This window comes from Rhynchophorus ferrugineus, unplaced genomic scaffold, assembly GCF_030347505.1.
Source record: "Rhynchophorus ferrugineus isolate W39M unplaced genomic scaffold, kcgeb_rfMv2 rfM4, whole genome shotgun sequence".
In the NCBI taxonomy this organism is placed as follows: Eukaryota; Metazoa; Arthropoda; class Insecta; order Coleoptera; family Curculionidae; genus Rhynchophorus; species Rhynchophorus ferrugineus.
Window position 1 is genome coordinate 3164409 of NW_027472583.1, and position 18289 is coordinate 3182697.

Here is an 18289-nt window from a genome sequence, read left to right on the forward strand (position 1 = left end):
TGCTTGAAATTGAAGGAAATAGCAGACACTCTAAATATATCAACTGAACGTAATGTCATATCTTTTACGAATATTTGGGCATGAGAAAGCTCTGTGCAAAGTGGGTGCTGCGCGAGCTCACTTTTGACCAAAAATAATGACGAGTTGATGATTCGGAGCGCTGTTTGAAGATGATCAAGCATAATAAACCCGAGTTTTTGCATCGATATGTGGCAATGGATGAATCATGGCTCCATCATTTCACTCCGAAGCCCAATCGACAGTCATCCGAGTGGACTGCACACGATGAACCCGCACCAAAGCATGGGAAAACGCAACAGTCGGCTGGCAAGGTTGTGGCGTCTGAATTTTGGGATGCGCATGGAATAATTTTCATTAGCTATCTTGAAAAAGCATTACATAGCATTATTGGACAGTTTGAAGGACGAAATCGACGGAATCGCAGATGCAAGACAATACATCGTGTCACAAGTCAGTGAAAATGATGGGCATAGAGTATTGTCATAGAGGGGAGGTTTATATCACAAGTACTATGCTTATGATAGATGCTTATGCGATTACTAATTATATATACTATCATACATCATATACATACATTCAAAATAATAATAAAATACGAACATAACGTAATAAAGGCGAACATAATTTTTTAAATACACTGACTGACAAAACGATTAAGAATATGTCCAAGGCTAACCTGTTAATTTCTGAAACACAGTCTTTTTTCTTTAGAAAAAAGCTGTTTAAAATATCAAGCACAGTTCCTTTCTAATAATGTACCTTGACAACCAAAACGATACACAAAAAATGTATTATTAATTTTTAATATATTATATACAGCTTATATTAGAAACTGATATTAAAATAGATTTGTGAAAAAAGTAATTTCGGTATTTTCTGGTCTGATAACAAGAGAGGCTTGTGAATCTGTTGGTACAACTCTCAGTAGTTTATATCACCGACAGAATTGGGTTTTGTAAGACAAGTGGAAAAAGGTCATCAATCAAGATTGCCCATTTATCCTTGATTAGTTTATTTTCCTTTATTTAGGTTATTTATTACATTGTTACTAGACATATAGTATCTTGGTGAACTTACTGTACTTCTTAGGATTTTGTTCCACAGAACTGCTTTTCACAGAACATCCCCACAATTGAATTCCGCAAGTCCATATAGGTTTTAATACTTGGTTGGATGAGGAGGGGCTAAATTACCCGCCATTTTGGTTATGTGACGTTTACTTCAGTTTCGCTTTAACCATTGTATTGTATAGATGTCCAAACTTTATTATGGATGAGGATATTATGGATATATACGCTACAAGAACGAGCATTTTATTTTTGATTTTATTTTATTTTTGTCTAAATTGCTAATGAGAGATGAAGCCCATTTTCTTCTCAGTAGCCACGTCAATAAACAGAAAAGTCAGTTTTGGGGAACACAGAATCTTCAATTAAATCATAAAACAGCATTTCATCCACTGAAAACAAATGAACAACCAGATGTGGCAGGATGTCATGAGAAGGACCTTAAAAAGAGCTGAAAGTTGTCTAGCGAATCGCAGTCACCATTTAGCCGATATAATTGTTCAATCATAACAAAAAAAATATAAAGACCAAATAAAGTTTTTATGAAAACCAAACTTACTTATCTTTTCTTTGAGCAAAGTTATAGGCAATCAAAATGGTAGCGGGTCTTTTGCCCCACGTTGTCCAATAATTTATTATGTCTGATAATTATTGTTTCCTTTCTTTTTCAATTATATTCTATTCTGAGATACTATTATGATAATATTATTTATTATTATTGATGTTTATACAGTTTCATTATATTTGCACTGCACAGATTTGCTTTAGTTAATTTTTATTTTCCAGTTTCGAATCTATTTATATATATATATATATATATATATATATATATATATATATATATATATATATATATATATATATATACATATATATTTATATTTTACTATTTATATATATATATATATATATATATATATATATATATATATATATATATATATATATATATGTGTATATATATTGTCACAAAGTACAAATTATTTTTCTATATATCTATATTATACCATATTTTGGTAAATAGAGAATAGAAAATAGTTTGTCTACTATGATTCAATTTCAACCAACCAATCGAGATCTCGTATATGAAATATGTCACGAATAAAACATACTTATGCACTAAATAGTGCAGACTTACAACGGTAATATATGGTGGTATTATGTAACGCTCGTGAAAGTATACTGTTATGCAGATTTTGTGGGTTACACTCGCACTAAACCTTTAAACGATAAGTTTTCATCTTGGGTATCAAATTAGCTGGGATTATTGCTGCAATAACTGTGTTTAGCAAAAAGGATTGGAGGTTATCAGGTTTATGAATGTATCTAATAGCAATAGATCAATAACCATTCAGAAGATTTATTAGATACAACAAATTATATAATATATGATTAAAAGAAGACTTCAGCTAAATCAGTTAACAACGTAACCTTAAAATATTAGCGATTTAACGATCAGCATATCCATTTTTTTTCGAAATTTTAAGCGAATAAGCGGCGTCTTCGAGGATCTTTAGTATTTTCTCTAAATTATCAATTCCTAATTTTAGAAGAAATTAGTTCATAGAAAATCATTATGACACAAGCAAGCGAGCGAGTGAGAATGTTTTCAAGAAATCTAACTTTGTTTCTTATTGCACATGACGTTTATAAATGTAAAATGAGAAAAAAGAAAAATGAGAATAAAGAAATTGTACGCTGTAAGACTAAAATTCTTAAAATAAAGTGAAATTATTTCGCCATTACGGTACTGACTTGGCACCATATAATTATAACTTTGTTAATACTAGTTTAGATAGACAACTGACGGAAATATGTGCTTATTAACTTCTGGAATCTTTCGTCAAACACAACAAAAGGTTAAGATTATGTAAAGAAAACCAAATGAAAATATTAGGTAAAAGTATTTTCATTTTTTTTAAATAGATTTTAAAGCAAACTTTGCACATAATTTTCAAAAGCTGATCAATATGTAACTTTCTAACTTCACAAAATACTTGGCGCCACCTTCATTTCTATTAATGTGGGTTTTGCAATGGTTTGCTTTGGTTCAGACTTCGACCATCATAAAAACCACACAATTTTCAATAAACCTTCACTACAGTTTGCTCTTTTCGGAGGTAAAAACTTAATACGACGAAAATTACCTTCTGAAATGTTAATAATCAAAGCTCAGTGACTGAGAAAACTATATAGTTCCGTATATTGTTACCTTTAAAATATGCTATGGTATATAACTATTTGGAACAGCATAAAAGTCATTATCATAGATGTCAACATCGATACGAAGATAAATGAAATTGTAAAAGTTTTGTTCTTTATGTAGGATCTGAATTTGTTCCATGAGCTGTTAAAACCTGATGAAATTGTCACGTTGTGTCTAGTTCATATGACAACGAGCAGCACTTTGTATGAACCTCAAAAAATGTGGTGGTTACTTGAACCACAATCCAAATTAACACTCGACAGTAAACTCGTATTATACCAACAAACCTTGAAGCCAGTGTGAACCTATGGTGAGCAACAAATAAATCCAATGTCAACATCAATATGCAGATTTAAAGTTTATAAAAATTGTTTTAAATGTGCAATGAGGTTTACTTAGAATGTCATTTATCTAGATTAAAGGCAGTTACTCTCTCTAATCTTCTGACTATGTCATCATTGGCTATTGTCATCTTGTTATGGAATTTTTTTATGATATTATTGTTGCTTTGGTACAATCCCAGAGTTGAACGCTATACGATCACACTGGTCTCAGAACTTGTTGATAAAGCAAAAGCTTATTATATACTGACAGGGTTGAATGTATATCCAATAACCAGTACATATTTTGTTATTTTGCTTGAGTTCTAAAAACCTTTTCTCAACATGTCACTTCCACCTGATATTAACATTCATACTATCAAGATATTTGGCTGTATTTTCAATGGTACTACTTGCTGATTTATATATACTGACTTGTGCTTGATTATGTTTTATTTTTGGTGAAATCAAGATGCACTGATTAGTTTTGATTAATTTTAATGCCACTGTCACTTTTCTGTCCAGAATTGTATTTTGGAAATGGCTGTTTATAACTTTTTAGTTGATTTAGTGTTTTTAGTACATCCAATGACTAAGATTGAAGTGTCATTTGTAAATGTAGCAACAACACTTTCTTTGAATGCAGGCTAGTCCCGAGTGTATAGTAGATAAAGCACTGGTGGCATAGTTGCTTTTATTTTCTTCAAGCCAAAAACGTTATCTTCTGGTCTGAGTCTGAACTATCGGTCAGCTAAATACAACTAATAAAGCTTTTAAATATTGAACAGGAAGAAGCATTTCATTAATCGTATGCTTTAAATACACACTCCAAATATTATCGAAATCTTGAGCAACATCTAAAAATATTGCAGAACGAATTTTTGTCTTCTTCTAGTGGTTTTCTATTGATGATCCAATATTTGGGCATTGTTGGTTATGATTATATTGACCCTTACGTCTTTCCGGGTTTATGAATCATAACCATAAAACCAATAAGATCCAAAAATTGCTATATAGTTGTATTTAACTAGTTGTAATATGTATGCCATAATATATTCCTTAAATTAAATGTTTTTTTTTATGTTAACCTCAATAGAAACTTATTTTGATAATATACCACACATCTGCAAACAAATTTACGCATCACCTGAATCACGATTCACCAAATACAATTATAATATATTTAACCTTAAAAGAGAAAAATTAATATTAATCAAACCGATCTGTCGATGAACCGAAACCACTTTCTAAACAGGTCTCGTATTTGGATTGTCATTATCCTCACAAGTCATGTGGATTTTATCATAAATTATGACTAATCCTCCTATGGGTATTTTGCATATAATAAGCCCCTTTTTTACAAGCTTTATTAACAAGTTTCCCACACAACATTCAAGAAACAATCAGTATTTAACATAGCGGATTGATTACTAATCGTATGATATATTTCTTACCTTTCATTATATCGTCTTCAACTGTAAAATATAGGGAACGTATTTCCCACATATAAAAATGTAACCAAGTTTTGTTCGACTTTAGCACCAGTGATCACAGTCAAGGGTCGAATATTTCTGTCAATTTTTATGTATATTATATATTATATAATATTAACAATTTTTATTAGCCCTTTTATATATGTAGTATAAAAATTTTCTGAAATGTTTATTCTTTATGACATTAAATATAATGCTATGTAAGTAGTATTCCCTTTTATTCTTATAGATGAAAAATAATCCAAATATTTAATAAAATTTAATATAAATATACATACCAATACAATATATCAAAAGTAATAATTTTTCTTGTTAAAACATCCTGTTGAAGATGCTCCAAACACCAAATACACAATACATATGAAAATAACATTAAAATGTAAGAATCAAGAGCTATTCAACATGTATGCTATTCAGATGTAACAATTTTTAATTGCAATATTATCACCTATACATTTACTTCTTAGTTCTTTTGTTGTTGTTCAAATAATAGAGTGTGAAGAAATATATGTTATAAATTTCAGTTCAATTGGAATATCTCTTAATTTACTATCTTTTAAAGAATAAATTATATTTTTTATTACTTCTAATTATTTTGGAGATCCTAATGGTGGATATTTCTCAACCAATGCTTTCTTACTTTTGTGTGCACATTTATATAGTCTAAAATGCACCTGTATTTAAACCTTCCTGTATTTGTGTAGGAGTATATCAGCTTCATTTTAAAAGCTATTTTTGTGCTTCAGCAATATCATATGGAAAACAATGGAATGCAATACTTTTAATATCATAGAACATACATTACAGAAAATAAATGATTCATTGGATTCTAGATATCGTCTTCAACTGACACGTATCAAAAATTCGTGTAATTGTAGACATTGACAGTTGCTGTTAGATTAAAGAGTGTATATTTATAGAAGAAGGTTGCTCAGTAAGTTCATGTATTACGATATTTTAACAACAGTAGTGGAAACTTATACTAATACTTCCTGAATTAGCAATATGTTGTCCTTGAAGTGCTTTTTGAAATTTTCAATTTGTTTAAAAAGCTTTGAAGAACTAGTACCATGTGAGAAAGAGTAATATTCAGAAAAATTAGTTGGTCATTCGATAGTAATTTAAGTAAAACTAGTTGTAATATTTTAACATTTATTTCTTTCAACTATTGGGAAAAATAAATTCACTATTTGTAATAAAAATTTACAAAGTGATGCAGTAGTTAAGAATTAATATTACATATCTTGTTTTCAACAACATGGTAATTATTAATAACGGTAAGATCGATAATTTATAAACTACTTTTTCCATAGACTTTTAACCTAGTTTCTATAAACCTTTTATGGTTGAAATATTTTTTATTTATTATTAACGTTCCACTGTATTAAAAACTTGTAAACTTATTATTCCCATTGTTTCAGAGTTACATTTTTTACATCGTTTCAATTAAAATAAGTTGCATTATATAATTTTTAATCTAATTTAAAATCATTTTTACACTTATTTATTGCACTGAAGCATAACATTTTATTAAATTAATTATTGCGTATAGCAGAAATTATTTATCTATTAATATTTTTTTTTTGTATTATTTCAATGTTAATGTCGTAAAATAAAAAGAAATCGCTTCTTGTAGACTTAATTTTAAATATAATTTCTAAAATATTGCAACAAAGTGATGTAGCAAAAACTTTTCGGTATTATTTGCTAGGAAAGAGTTTTGAGATAATATAATAACAGGTCACTTGAAACGTCCCCGGCCTACCATAGTACATTTTTGTAGTGCGATTTGTCTTTTGCTTCAAAATAGGCTTCAGTCTCGGCGATCACCTCTACATTCAACGAAAATTTCTTCCCAGCGAGCATTCCTTTGAGATATGAGAACAGGAAATAGACGCTGGGGGCCACATCTGGAGAATACGGTGGATGAGGAAGCAATTTGAAGCCCAATTCATGGATTTTTGCCATCGTTTTCACTGACTTGTGACACGGTGCATTGTCTTGGTGCACTTTCTTTTTCTTCAAATGCGGCGGTTTTTCGGCGATTTCGTCCTTCAATATAGTCCAATAACGCTATTTAATAGTCGCTGTTGATGGTCCTTCCTTTTTCAAGGTAGTAGAAAATTATTCCATGCGCATCCCAAAATACAGACGCCATAAACTTGCTAGCCGACTGTTCAGTGTCGTGCGCAGTCCACTCGGATGACTGTCGATTGGATTTCGGAGTGCATTTATGGAACCATGTTTCATCTATTGTCACATATCGACACAAAAACTGGTTGGTTTATTACGCTGGATCGTCCTTAAACACTGCTTCGAATCATCAACTTGTTGTTTTTGGTCAAAAGTGAGCTCGCGCGGCACCCACTTTGCACAGAGCTTTCTCATACCCAAATATTCGTGAATGATATAATATACACGTTCAGTTGATATCTTTGGAGTGTCTGCTATTTCATTCAATTTTACTTTACGGTCATTCAAAATCATTTTGTGGATTTTTTTAATGTTTTCGTCGGTAACAACCTCTTTTGAGCGCCCACTGTTGATTGGTTGGTTGATTTTCCTGGAGCAATGTCCGGAAACTCGGCATCAAGCCAATATTTGCTTAAACTGTATTTTTCCCCTCAAAGAGCAATATTTTATCAACACGCGAAATTCTCTTTTTATCCATTTTTTTTCATAATAACAAATGTTGCTTCACTCAAAATGGTATAATTCACAAAGTAATGATCCGACAGCTGTCAAATTTATACACCCATCTTTGGAGGGTTAGGGCTAACTAAAAAACATATGGATTTAATTCTAGTAGTGCCATCTATATGTCAGGCCGTGGACTCAATTGACCAAAGATAGCTAAATCAGGGGCTATTAGCTGGGTGTTTAAATAATTCGTAATAATGAACTTTAATTATGTAATTTGCGTAATTTACTATCTTATCCGAACGGAAGATTTCTTAGGTTACAATAACAATTTCATTCTTTAATACTACCAGAATTTTTTTAACTAAAATATTGATTCCACATCACTCATTCGTCATCCCAAGATTTAAGATACAGATGGTAAACCCTTTTTCTGAAACTCGTATCCATAGTGTCGAATTATCCTGAAATACGGGTATATTTTAAACAAGTTGGATCTTGGATGTACTGATTTTTCATTGTGAGGGATTGCTTCTACTGAAAATTTCTGGATAATTGATTGTATTCCAAAACCATATCCTGTGTTTTTGCTACACAAAAAGAATTAAAAATAAAATTAATATTATATTGAGAAAACTAATAAATCAAAATGTGCGACTTTTCGACATATATAGAAAGGAGATATTTTAACAATTCAATTCAATGATTATCTAGTAACCATTTTTCCTAGAAATAAAATAGGTAGAGGATTTTGCACCTACATTATTGCATAATGTATTTTCCTTTTTATGCGGTTCTTTTAACCGTAAATCATTGCTAATGCAGCGTACCTGACATTATCCGCTGTCGCATTCTATTTTTCGGTCAACTTCACTCACAGGAACTAAGAGAACCGAAGTTACCACCTGTCTACCTTTTCTTTTTGTCTGCCTACATTTCACATCAAAACTAGCATAAAAAATCGAATTTAAAGAAACGTTTTTCACATAATACTTTACGGGAATTGTATTTTTAATGCTTTAAGACGTTAAAGAGACAATAAAGATTAAATCTGTAGGCGAGCAACATATTCTGTGCCGAATGTATTAAGAAGAAACTCCAACTATATTAGGAAGTTTTAGACTGGAAACTTACGTAGTCGCTTGTGTATTATTGGAATTTATTGAATAAAATTGGTCGAAGCTTCGTAATTGTCACAGATTATATCTTTAGGATGTGAGTTCTGATCCTGAGACATCGAGTCATCCTATTTAAACAAATGCCTGTTGCGGCTAGTAAATACTCTGTTTTCATTGTCCGTTCAATAAACTAGAAAATCCGGAGAATATTTAAGTACGACCAGAGAAGCTTGGTCTTATAACTCTTGCTTTATATACATTTTAAAATCTTCTTGATGTTTAAGTTTCGAAATAGCCTAAAACCTTGACTTGAATATCATTTAGATAAATTCAGAGAGAAAACTCAATAGGGGTCTGTGAAGTAATATTCCGCTACCCCCAATATCTAGATGGGGTTATAATTGCCCATTCAAGTAATTTGATTAGTCAATATAAATCTCTATTATAGCACCTATAAAGGAAGCATTTTGCTGTGAAAACATTTGATTGGTTATTTGATAAAATTTGCTATGCAGGTCACAACTCTGACGTCACATTTCACTGAGCAATGAATGAATTGAAATTCAATTACACATTTCATTGTTGCCCTTAATTTAATATCTATTATTTCTATCTTTTTGTTTTATTATATTGAAAAAAATTTCCTCATTCTTTCCTGTTGTAATTGTATTAATAATATAATTTTTTTAATCCAAATATATGTCATATACTTATTATTCATATTCTTAATATAACAACTGTATCATTTTATGCTGAAAACCATTACATAAAAAATATGGGTCAAATTGCTGTGGCATTGCCTTGTGTATATAAACTTTATGGTATCTTGGTTTGTAGCAATTATTAGTGTGGCGACCGCCACGACCCTTTGGTACCATGCAGTTCCAGGCTATAACAGACCATCACGACGACGTCTCGCTCTCTTTTCTTTTCTCCATCCCCTTGTAATAGTACCACTTCCACAGCGCTACCGTACTTCCTCTACCTAATCTAATATCCTGTCAATTCTCCCATCGACCACATGTATAATTTGATATTAAAATAAACAGTATTGCTTCAACCAGTGTTTTTCAGTTCTCCTGCAAATTCCTTCCAAAAATAATAGTGAGTGTTCTGACAAATAATCACAGCGTCAGCCACACATTTCGACCGACTGACCGACTCGACGAACATTCCTACATTAATAACATATATACAAAATCCCTATGTATATAATTATATACATTTCAGAAAAAAATATTGTCACACACCACACAGGCTTAATCTAGATAATTTTTAATTTTTACATGATAAATTTGTGGAGTAGGACACACCTTGCTGATGCCACCATAGCGAGACGTTATGGCCATGAATATGTGGCTTCCATGTGGATATAAATGAATCCCTTAGACTAATGCTGACCATGACCTTTTGTTCTTTTCTCCTATTATTCTTCTTTCCTCTTCAAGGCCCTTCTTATTGTTTGTAAATGCCTGAAAACCACTGATTCTTCAGCTGTTAAGCTGTCGGATTGTTTTTGAAAGTTTGACCTAGGTTTTCGTAAAATAGATCTTGCAATTCATGATATTCAAACTCTTTTAGTATTCTAGGCCGCTCTATGTCATTGACATCAATATGACCACTTTTAACCAAAATCTAAAATTAGGATATGCTGGGACAACTTTACCATTAGTTTGGCGGGTTTCGGTAACAGATTTATTCAAGTTAACCAACAAAAGTAATGAATATCGCAAAAGGAATTTTGAGTATCTCATGATTGGTGTTTGGATGCACTAAATAATTCAGTAATACTAAGCGTAAAACGTATTAGCGTTAATTTATTTAGACAATTGTTAAAACCATCGAATTTAATAGTTAAGCTACGTTGTTTAACAGTTGTTTACATTGATACTTTCCGTTTTCATTAGTAGATATCGCTTATCAAATAACATATAAATATAATTAATGTATTTTAAATAATTAATTTAGTGTTTAATTAAATAATATTAAAACATATTAAAGATAAAGACATAAAATATGTACTAATTTTAACTATTAGTTGCTTAACTAACGTTAAAAATATTATTGTTACATTTACTAAGAAATAAGTTTTAGTTGACACCACTGGTTGGCAGTGAGGCTTACCCACGAGCTATAATAAAACATAACGTTTTGTGTATTTAACTATAAATACTCCCGCTAGTCTTGGTACAAAAATTACTGCCAGCTTGTTCAACTACAGCCGAGGCACTTACTTATTTTCTTCATATTTCTTCATACATCATGTTCCTTCCAACACGTCATTGCTTATGCATATTTAAATTACCTTTCAAATATATATATATATATATATATATATATATATATATATATATATATATATATATATATATATATATATATAACATTCTGAATTGGGGTAACTACTTTACACGTATTGATAATTAACTTGATGTCAAAGGAGTTTGATTATATCAATTCTTTATCTCAATTAAAACTCTATTATTAGGCTATAAAACTTGATGATATAAAACTTAGATGTTGACCTTTAAATCCATTGATTGCTGTTGAATAAATGAATTGTTGGTATAGAGATAAAAGATTAATAAGCATTAACCAAAACATTTTAAAAATGGAATAAAATATATTATATCCATTTCAGTTAGCAAATTGGTATATTTACATACAGTACATATTTTGGCACAGTAAAAATTAATAACTTCATGTCAGTGTCAACGGTGACTTGACCTGAAAACTAAACCATCATTATAATAAACAGGGTTTTTTTTAATGAAACTGTCTTTAAAATTTGTATAAATTGTTGGGACGTTTTAGGTGCTTGTTTTCTTTAGGGGCCCCATTACTCTAATCTGACAGGTTCAGCGAAGAAGTACTAAAAAAAATGTTGTTGATCATAGACCATAGCTTCAGAAAGTTAAGAAAGAAATTGCCAGGAGCGTAGAGGTTCATATTAGTTTATTTAGTCACGATGAAATGTCTAAACGTTTAGAAATCTAAGAACAGGAATGAAATTTAAATAAACAGATATCGGAACAATGTTAATTAAAATAAATTTCAATATGCAATGTATAACGAAACGTGTTAATTAATGTGACACCTGTTACAGACATTAAGTTTTACAAGGAAGCTTACAGTTTACTATACCGTTTTCGATTATTTGTAGAAAGAATTAGAGGACTGATATAGTAGTTTTCGAGTAAATTAAAAAAAATATAAATATATGGTATTATTAATATTTACTGATATTTTGATTTAGAGTAAATACTTAACATATATCACTGCAAAATATTTGATATTTAACTTGATGCCAAAGGAGTTTGATTATATCGCCTATTTATTTCAATTAAAACTCTGTTATAATGCTATTGCTCATTTTAGCTGTAATTAACCATAAGTGTTGACCATAAAATCCATTGTTTGCTGCTGAATAAATGAATTGTTGGTATAGAGACAAAATATGTATGACAATTAACCAAAAAGTTTAAAAATCTATTAAAATATATTCTATCTATTTTATTTAGCTAGTTACAAAACAAAAAGATTTTGGTACAGTTAAAATTAATAGCTTTATGTCAATGTTAATGGTGACTTTATATTTACAAAAGTATTTACTGTTATAAACCTAACCATCATTATGCTAAACAGTGATTTTTAATGAAACTATCTTTAAAATTTGTACAAATTGTTGGGACGTGTTTTAGGTGCTTGTTTTCTTTAGGGGCCCCATTACTCTAATCTGACAGGTTCAGCGAAGAAGTACTAAAAACGATTTTGCTGGCCATAGACCATAGCTTCAGAAAGTTACGGAAAAAATGACCAGGAGCGTAGAGGTTCATATTACTCTATTTAGTCGCGATGAAAAGTCTAAACGTTTAAAAATCTAAGAGAATGAATGAAATTTAAATAACCAGATATCGGAACAATGTTAATTAAAATAAGTTTCTATTTGCAACGGATAACGAAACGTGTTAATTTATGTGAGACCTTTTACACGCATTAGGTTTCACAAGGAAACTTACGATTAACTATACCGTTTTCGATTATTTCTGGAAAGAATTCGGGGACTGGTATAGTAGTTTTTGAGTAAATTCTTTCGTTGTTAAGTAAATTAAGAAGATATAAACATTATTATATACTGTATCGATCAAATATATTTTAACATTTATATAATTTGTTTTTAATTTATAAATATATTATTACTAATCGTTGCGGACTAAGTTATAATTTTTCTCTACAGTAACTTAAAAGGGGAACCATACCTAGGAAGACTCGTTGGTTCTTACTTAGTCTAATACAATAAAATAATATAATATAATAAAATAAGGTACCACTTTTAAGTGTTTTTGTCATTTAGTGCGGTTTACTACCGAATCAGTGACTGTAGTAGTTTCAGCTTTGATAGCAAGTTCACATAGCAGCCATTTTTAATGTAGTAAATTTACTCAAAAATATGGTTTAGTTATATAACAGAATATGTTTGTTATACCTAAGCGTTTATTATTAATAATTATCAATATAGACACTTTCAAACTATATACATTCACCAGCTTTTTCAGAAACGATTACTTAATAAAACCATACTATCGAGTGTTGAGGTTTACATTTTGAGCTTAACAATGAAAAGATAATAATTTATTAACGAAAATATCTTTACTGTTTTTCAATATCTCATTTATTAAATATTCGAAAGAATTGAAAAGTCTCATAGAAATATTCACTGACAACAACCTCCAGAACTATATGTTAACAATAACAACCATAAAAGAGACGAATATTTCGCTGTGGAAAGCAACTAAAACCATAAAGAAGCCTAAAGCCCAAACAACACCTATTAAGAACAACATAGGAGAAAGGCAGCACCTTTGCTGACTTTTTAAGTAAAGTATTTCAACTATTGTCGGAGTTTGACTAGGAAGACACTGCCGAAATAAAATATTAAGGTATTCTTCATCACATATGTAAATGCACTGCCCTTGAAGATATCCCAAGAGGTTCTGAGAGGAAGTATATCTCGAGGAAAATGGTATTGATATAAAGTATATTTATGTACTACTGAGAAAGTTAAGGTTAAGAGTGAGGTTTGTTGAAAATTCCAAAAGAGGGTTGTGAAAATATTGATTCAGTATGTCTCTATACCGAGATAATTTTTATTTACTAGAAAAATGGTAAAAAATCATCGATCGAAGCAACATATATATTGTTGACTAGCATTTGAAGGGTATATGAATAAGTCCGTCTTGAAAAACATGGAAAAAACCCCTTCCCCAACTCATTACTTAATAACATAATAAGATAAAATGACAACAATCAGAATAGCAAGCCAATTTAAAAACTACACGTAATCTGCAGATATAAGAAGTTTTTATATAACATAAAAAACTAAAAATATGAAACCGCAATTATTTTTGACGCTTTTGATTGGTGTCTCGACGCATATTCTGTCTACTGATACCTGTTTACATAACATATGCATCAGACTGCTTGCAAATATTTTAACTTCCGTGGGTTTCGCTCCAAGGACAGCAATCAGAATATTAACTTTCCTTGATCTTTCGCAAGTCGACGCCCATTTTTTTGCATTATTCTTGGCTACCGACGGCGAGTGAAAGTACTAAAATGGAGACGTACAAGCAACGCTGGGGTAACGAGTTTTGTGTGTTGCAAAAAAAGACGAAAGATTAAGACAGAAAATTATTCGTCGGCAAATATATCCTTCCCGGGAATAGCACTGTTTCTCCGTAATTTGGGTACGACAGAAGTATCGTTGACGGATCTTTTTATGTTGAATGATTGCTTACCCGGTATTCGAATTCAGCACAAACATTTAGCGACTCAATATATTTACCTTGGTTCATTATTGTGGCATTAACCTTTCTGAATGTTAACGAGATGGTGTTTCATCATTTATACCGTAGAAAAATGTGTAAATATATATGCTAGATGCACCTTGAAAGTCATTACCGTTTTTTTCGATAAAATACCTAGAAAATGGAAAAATGTACTTATTCAAAGTACTGGCTCTTTTATTCTATACATCTTGCCTATCTCTCAATTTATGGATAACATAATGACCCTTGAACAAAGCCATTCATCGACCATTTTGTAACTTCTTCGAAATTGTCGAAGTGTTGCTTTGCAAGCATGTATCTCATTGATTGAATCCGACGGTGCAAGATCTGGAGAGTACAATGGGCACAAGAATATGTCCCATCCAAGTACTCGCAGCGCTTCCCTGGCTGGTTTTGCTTTATGAGACGGCGCGTTATCGTTCTGTGATTTCGGGCCTATTGATCCCGCGTTCGCCAGGTGATAACCATGATTTTTTGTACTTGGGATTTTTAAAATAAATCCACTTTTCACCACCCGTTACTATTCGATGCAGAAATAACTTCCGACCATACTTTTGAAGCAACATTTCACAGACGATTTTTCGATTTTCCATTTGCCTGTCATTCAATTTATGTGGTACTCGTATTTCCATTTTATGGATTTTCCCTACTGCTTGTAATCGGCCACTAATCGTTTCTTGGGCCACATTCAACATTTCTGCCAATTGTATCTGGGTTTGGGTGGTGCCTTCATCCAATAACTCTTGCAATTTCGCATCTTCAAATTTTTTCGGTCTACTAGAACGTTCCTTGTCTTGCACATCGAAATCACCACTTTCGAAACCACGTTTCCAGCAACCAAAGTTGACATTTTTAAGGTAATATAAATCTATGACGATATTACTCTATCAAAATAAAACATGTATTGCTTTGAAGCTTGATATCATTAGAGTAAAATGACATATGTGTCAAGTCATGACATGTCATGTTGAGCCTATCGAGATCTGTTATAAAAAAAATGCTTCCCATCATTTTCCTATCTTTTTTCCTTGTCTAACTTATGTCTTTTTTCACTTGGGATTGTGGCAGTTCTTTTCGTTTTTCATCGACAGCCGGAACACAGCACCTAATATTATTTTTGTTTGTAAAATAAAGAAATCAGGACGTTGAAATGCTTCGAAAATCCATTTCTCTCTTTTTGAACTTTTCTCCTCACATGTAAATGTTTGAAAACATCAATTTATAAGCTACCTGAAAGTTTCTTGAATTGTGTTTCCGTTCATCATCAAATCACAGCTTTTAAATAGTTGGCAATTGGACAATTACAGAGCAGCATTACTATAAATCTCAACAGGAATGTATGTGAAATCAAATACCAAAAGTTATGAATTTCGAAAATCTCTCTCATCTCACTCACTAATCTCACTTTAATCTCACACAGGCAACTTACACTTAGACTACCAACCTAGAGCTTTCCTACCTATTTTAAAGCAGCGGCAAATGGTCGACATATGATCATGGGCTTATAAAGGGCTGCTCTATATGCGTGTTCAATAAAGAGATATATAAATTGTTGAAATCCTGTTTGATTTACCCAATCCATGCATTTCTTGAAGTCGCTAACCAGAATGATCCTTTGGTAATGTTCTTTTTAATTCCGGATATATGTACTAGCTCTCTTTGTCGACTGTTATTTGAACGATTAGAGACTAAAACTTTTTCAGTGTAGGGCGTGAATAATCTATTACAAAAATCCCAAATTTTATGAAATTAATGTTGAAAGAGAAGACTAGAGAGTCACAGTGTGAAACTAGAAATGTTGCTTTAGATAGTGTAACTTATAATATCCTACAGAAATTTAGATATAATATCAAACATCGCAGAAGCTTGATTAGTTCAAGCCAACTGTTCGTACCGTACTACCTTTCTCTACTGTAACAATGAATTGACATATTTGTTCTTAATCTATTTTCTTTGGTTTCATAAATTCGTAATAAAGGTTTGTGATTCATATATATACTTAAATCAACAAATATCAAATATTTTATTGAAATTCTTCATAAATGTTGTCGAGTATTTGTTTTATTTTTAGACAGCTATCAACATCCAGCTAAGTCGGATGGAAGACTTCTGAAATAAGGATCTGCTATTTGTAAATAAACATAATATGTTTTATTATAATTATTTTTGTCTATTGACATGATTGGTTGTAGCTCTTTTGTTAAATAGCATTAAATAATTTAAATTGAATGATGATTTATTTATTTTAATTTTTTGTTTTTTCAGATATGTGGAATGGCTCATACCAACATTTTGTTATACCCAATTTTGCTGGCTTTACCATTGATGGTTTATTGCAAAGGTAAATATTTATAATACTTGTGACAATACTTACAATTTTTCTCGCAAAATCTTGATAATCAACTGATCATTTCTAATAAATAGCATATATTAGGAAAGTTTAATATTTCCATAAGATGAATATAAAAATTGTCCATCTCATCCCATTTTCTTTCCCAAATCCACGGACACTTACTGGAAATGAAGCGGTCCCCATATAGGACACTCAACAACAACCAAAGTTAATATAATATCATTTTAATATAATCCCCGGTTTGATATCTTGAAAATTCAATAGTTTCTTAACACTACATCTGAAAAAGGGGTCACCGATCTATGGGACTTAAGTTTGAAAATAAAAAGTTATGAAAACTCTAAAATAAATCTTCATCATTGTATGGAATTTGCATTACTAGGGTCAACCAATATTATAGCATAGTTAGATTCTCCGTATTGAATAAATATACAAACACATAATGAAAATGTGGTAAAGAATAGGTATGTTTTATTAAAAATCATAAATTACACTACATTTTCTGGAGCGTTTGAATTGACTCTTCGGTGACTTGAGGAGGGCGATGTTTCTGGGGATCTTTTGTTGAGTAATAATTTTTTCGACTGAAGTGAGCACCTAAAAAATGTTTCAGAATTTAAAGCACCTCAAAAAAAATACAGAACAATGTGTTACAGTGTATGCTTGAAGTTAGTGATGAACAAATAATTGAGCAAATTAATAATTCTCAATTTTTGGCGATCGTGGCAGACGAAAGAAATGATGTTGCTGTAAATTGTAAACTTGTAGTTATTTTTAGATATATTCACGATGGTGAGCTTATTGAGTGTTTTTTGGAACTACTTAATTCCTGAAAAATCTGACAAAGCTATGATAGAGCAGCAGTTATGAGCGGCCAACATACAACCATTCAAGTTAAAAAAGTATCCCTTTGCTCACTATGTACACTGATATGTGCACCAATTAAATTTTATTATGTCTAAATCTGCTTCTACAAGCAGGCAGGTACGTGTATTTTTGGGCAATCTACAAGACATTCCTGGCATTTCTGATAATTCACCCAAACGAATAGAAGTGGGGATTGAAGTATTTTCCGCATCATTCGAACCCGTTATAATTAAACCCTTGAGTGAAGTAACTTTTGTTATTGTGAAAAAAATGGATAAAAAGGAATTTCGCGTGTTGATAAAATATTGCTTTTTGAAGGGAAAAAATACAGTTGGTAAAAACGAAGTAAAAACTT

At 31.1% G+C, this 18289-nt stretch overlaps 1 protein-coding gene across 2 annotated transcripts in view; it reads left to right on the plus strand.

Annotated features, from left to right (window-relative positions):
* Positions 1–18289, plus strand: part of Cad99C (Cadherin 99C) — a 78213-nt gene that overhangs the window by 14458 nt on the left and 45466 nt on the right. For both annotated transcript variants that reach the window (XM_076404312.1, XM_076404313.1), the window contains exon 2: positions 16980–17055. In XM_076404312.1, the coding sequence (XP_076260427.1) occupies positions 16989–17055 (67 nt within the window). In that variant the 5' untranslated portion in view covers positions 16980–16988. The remainder of the gene's footprint in view (positions 1–16979; positions 17056–18289) is intronic.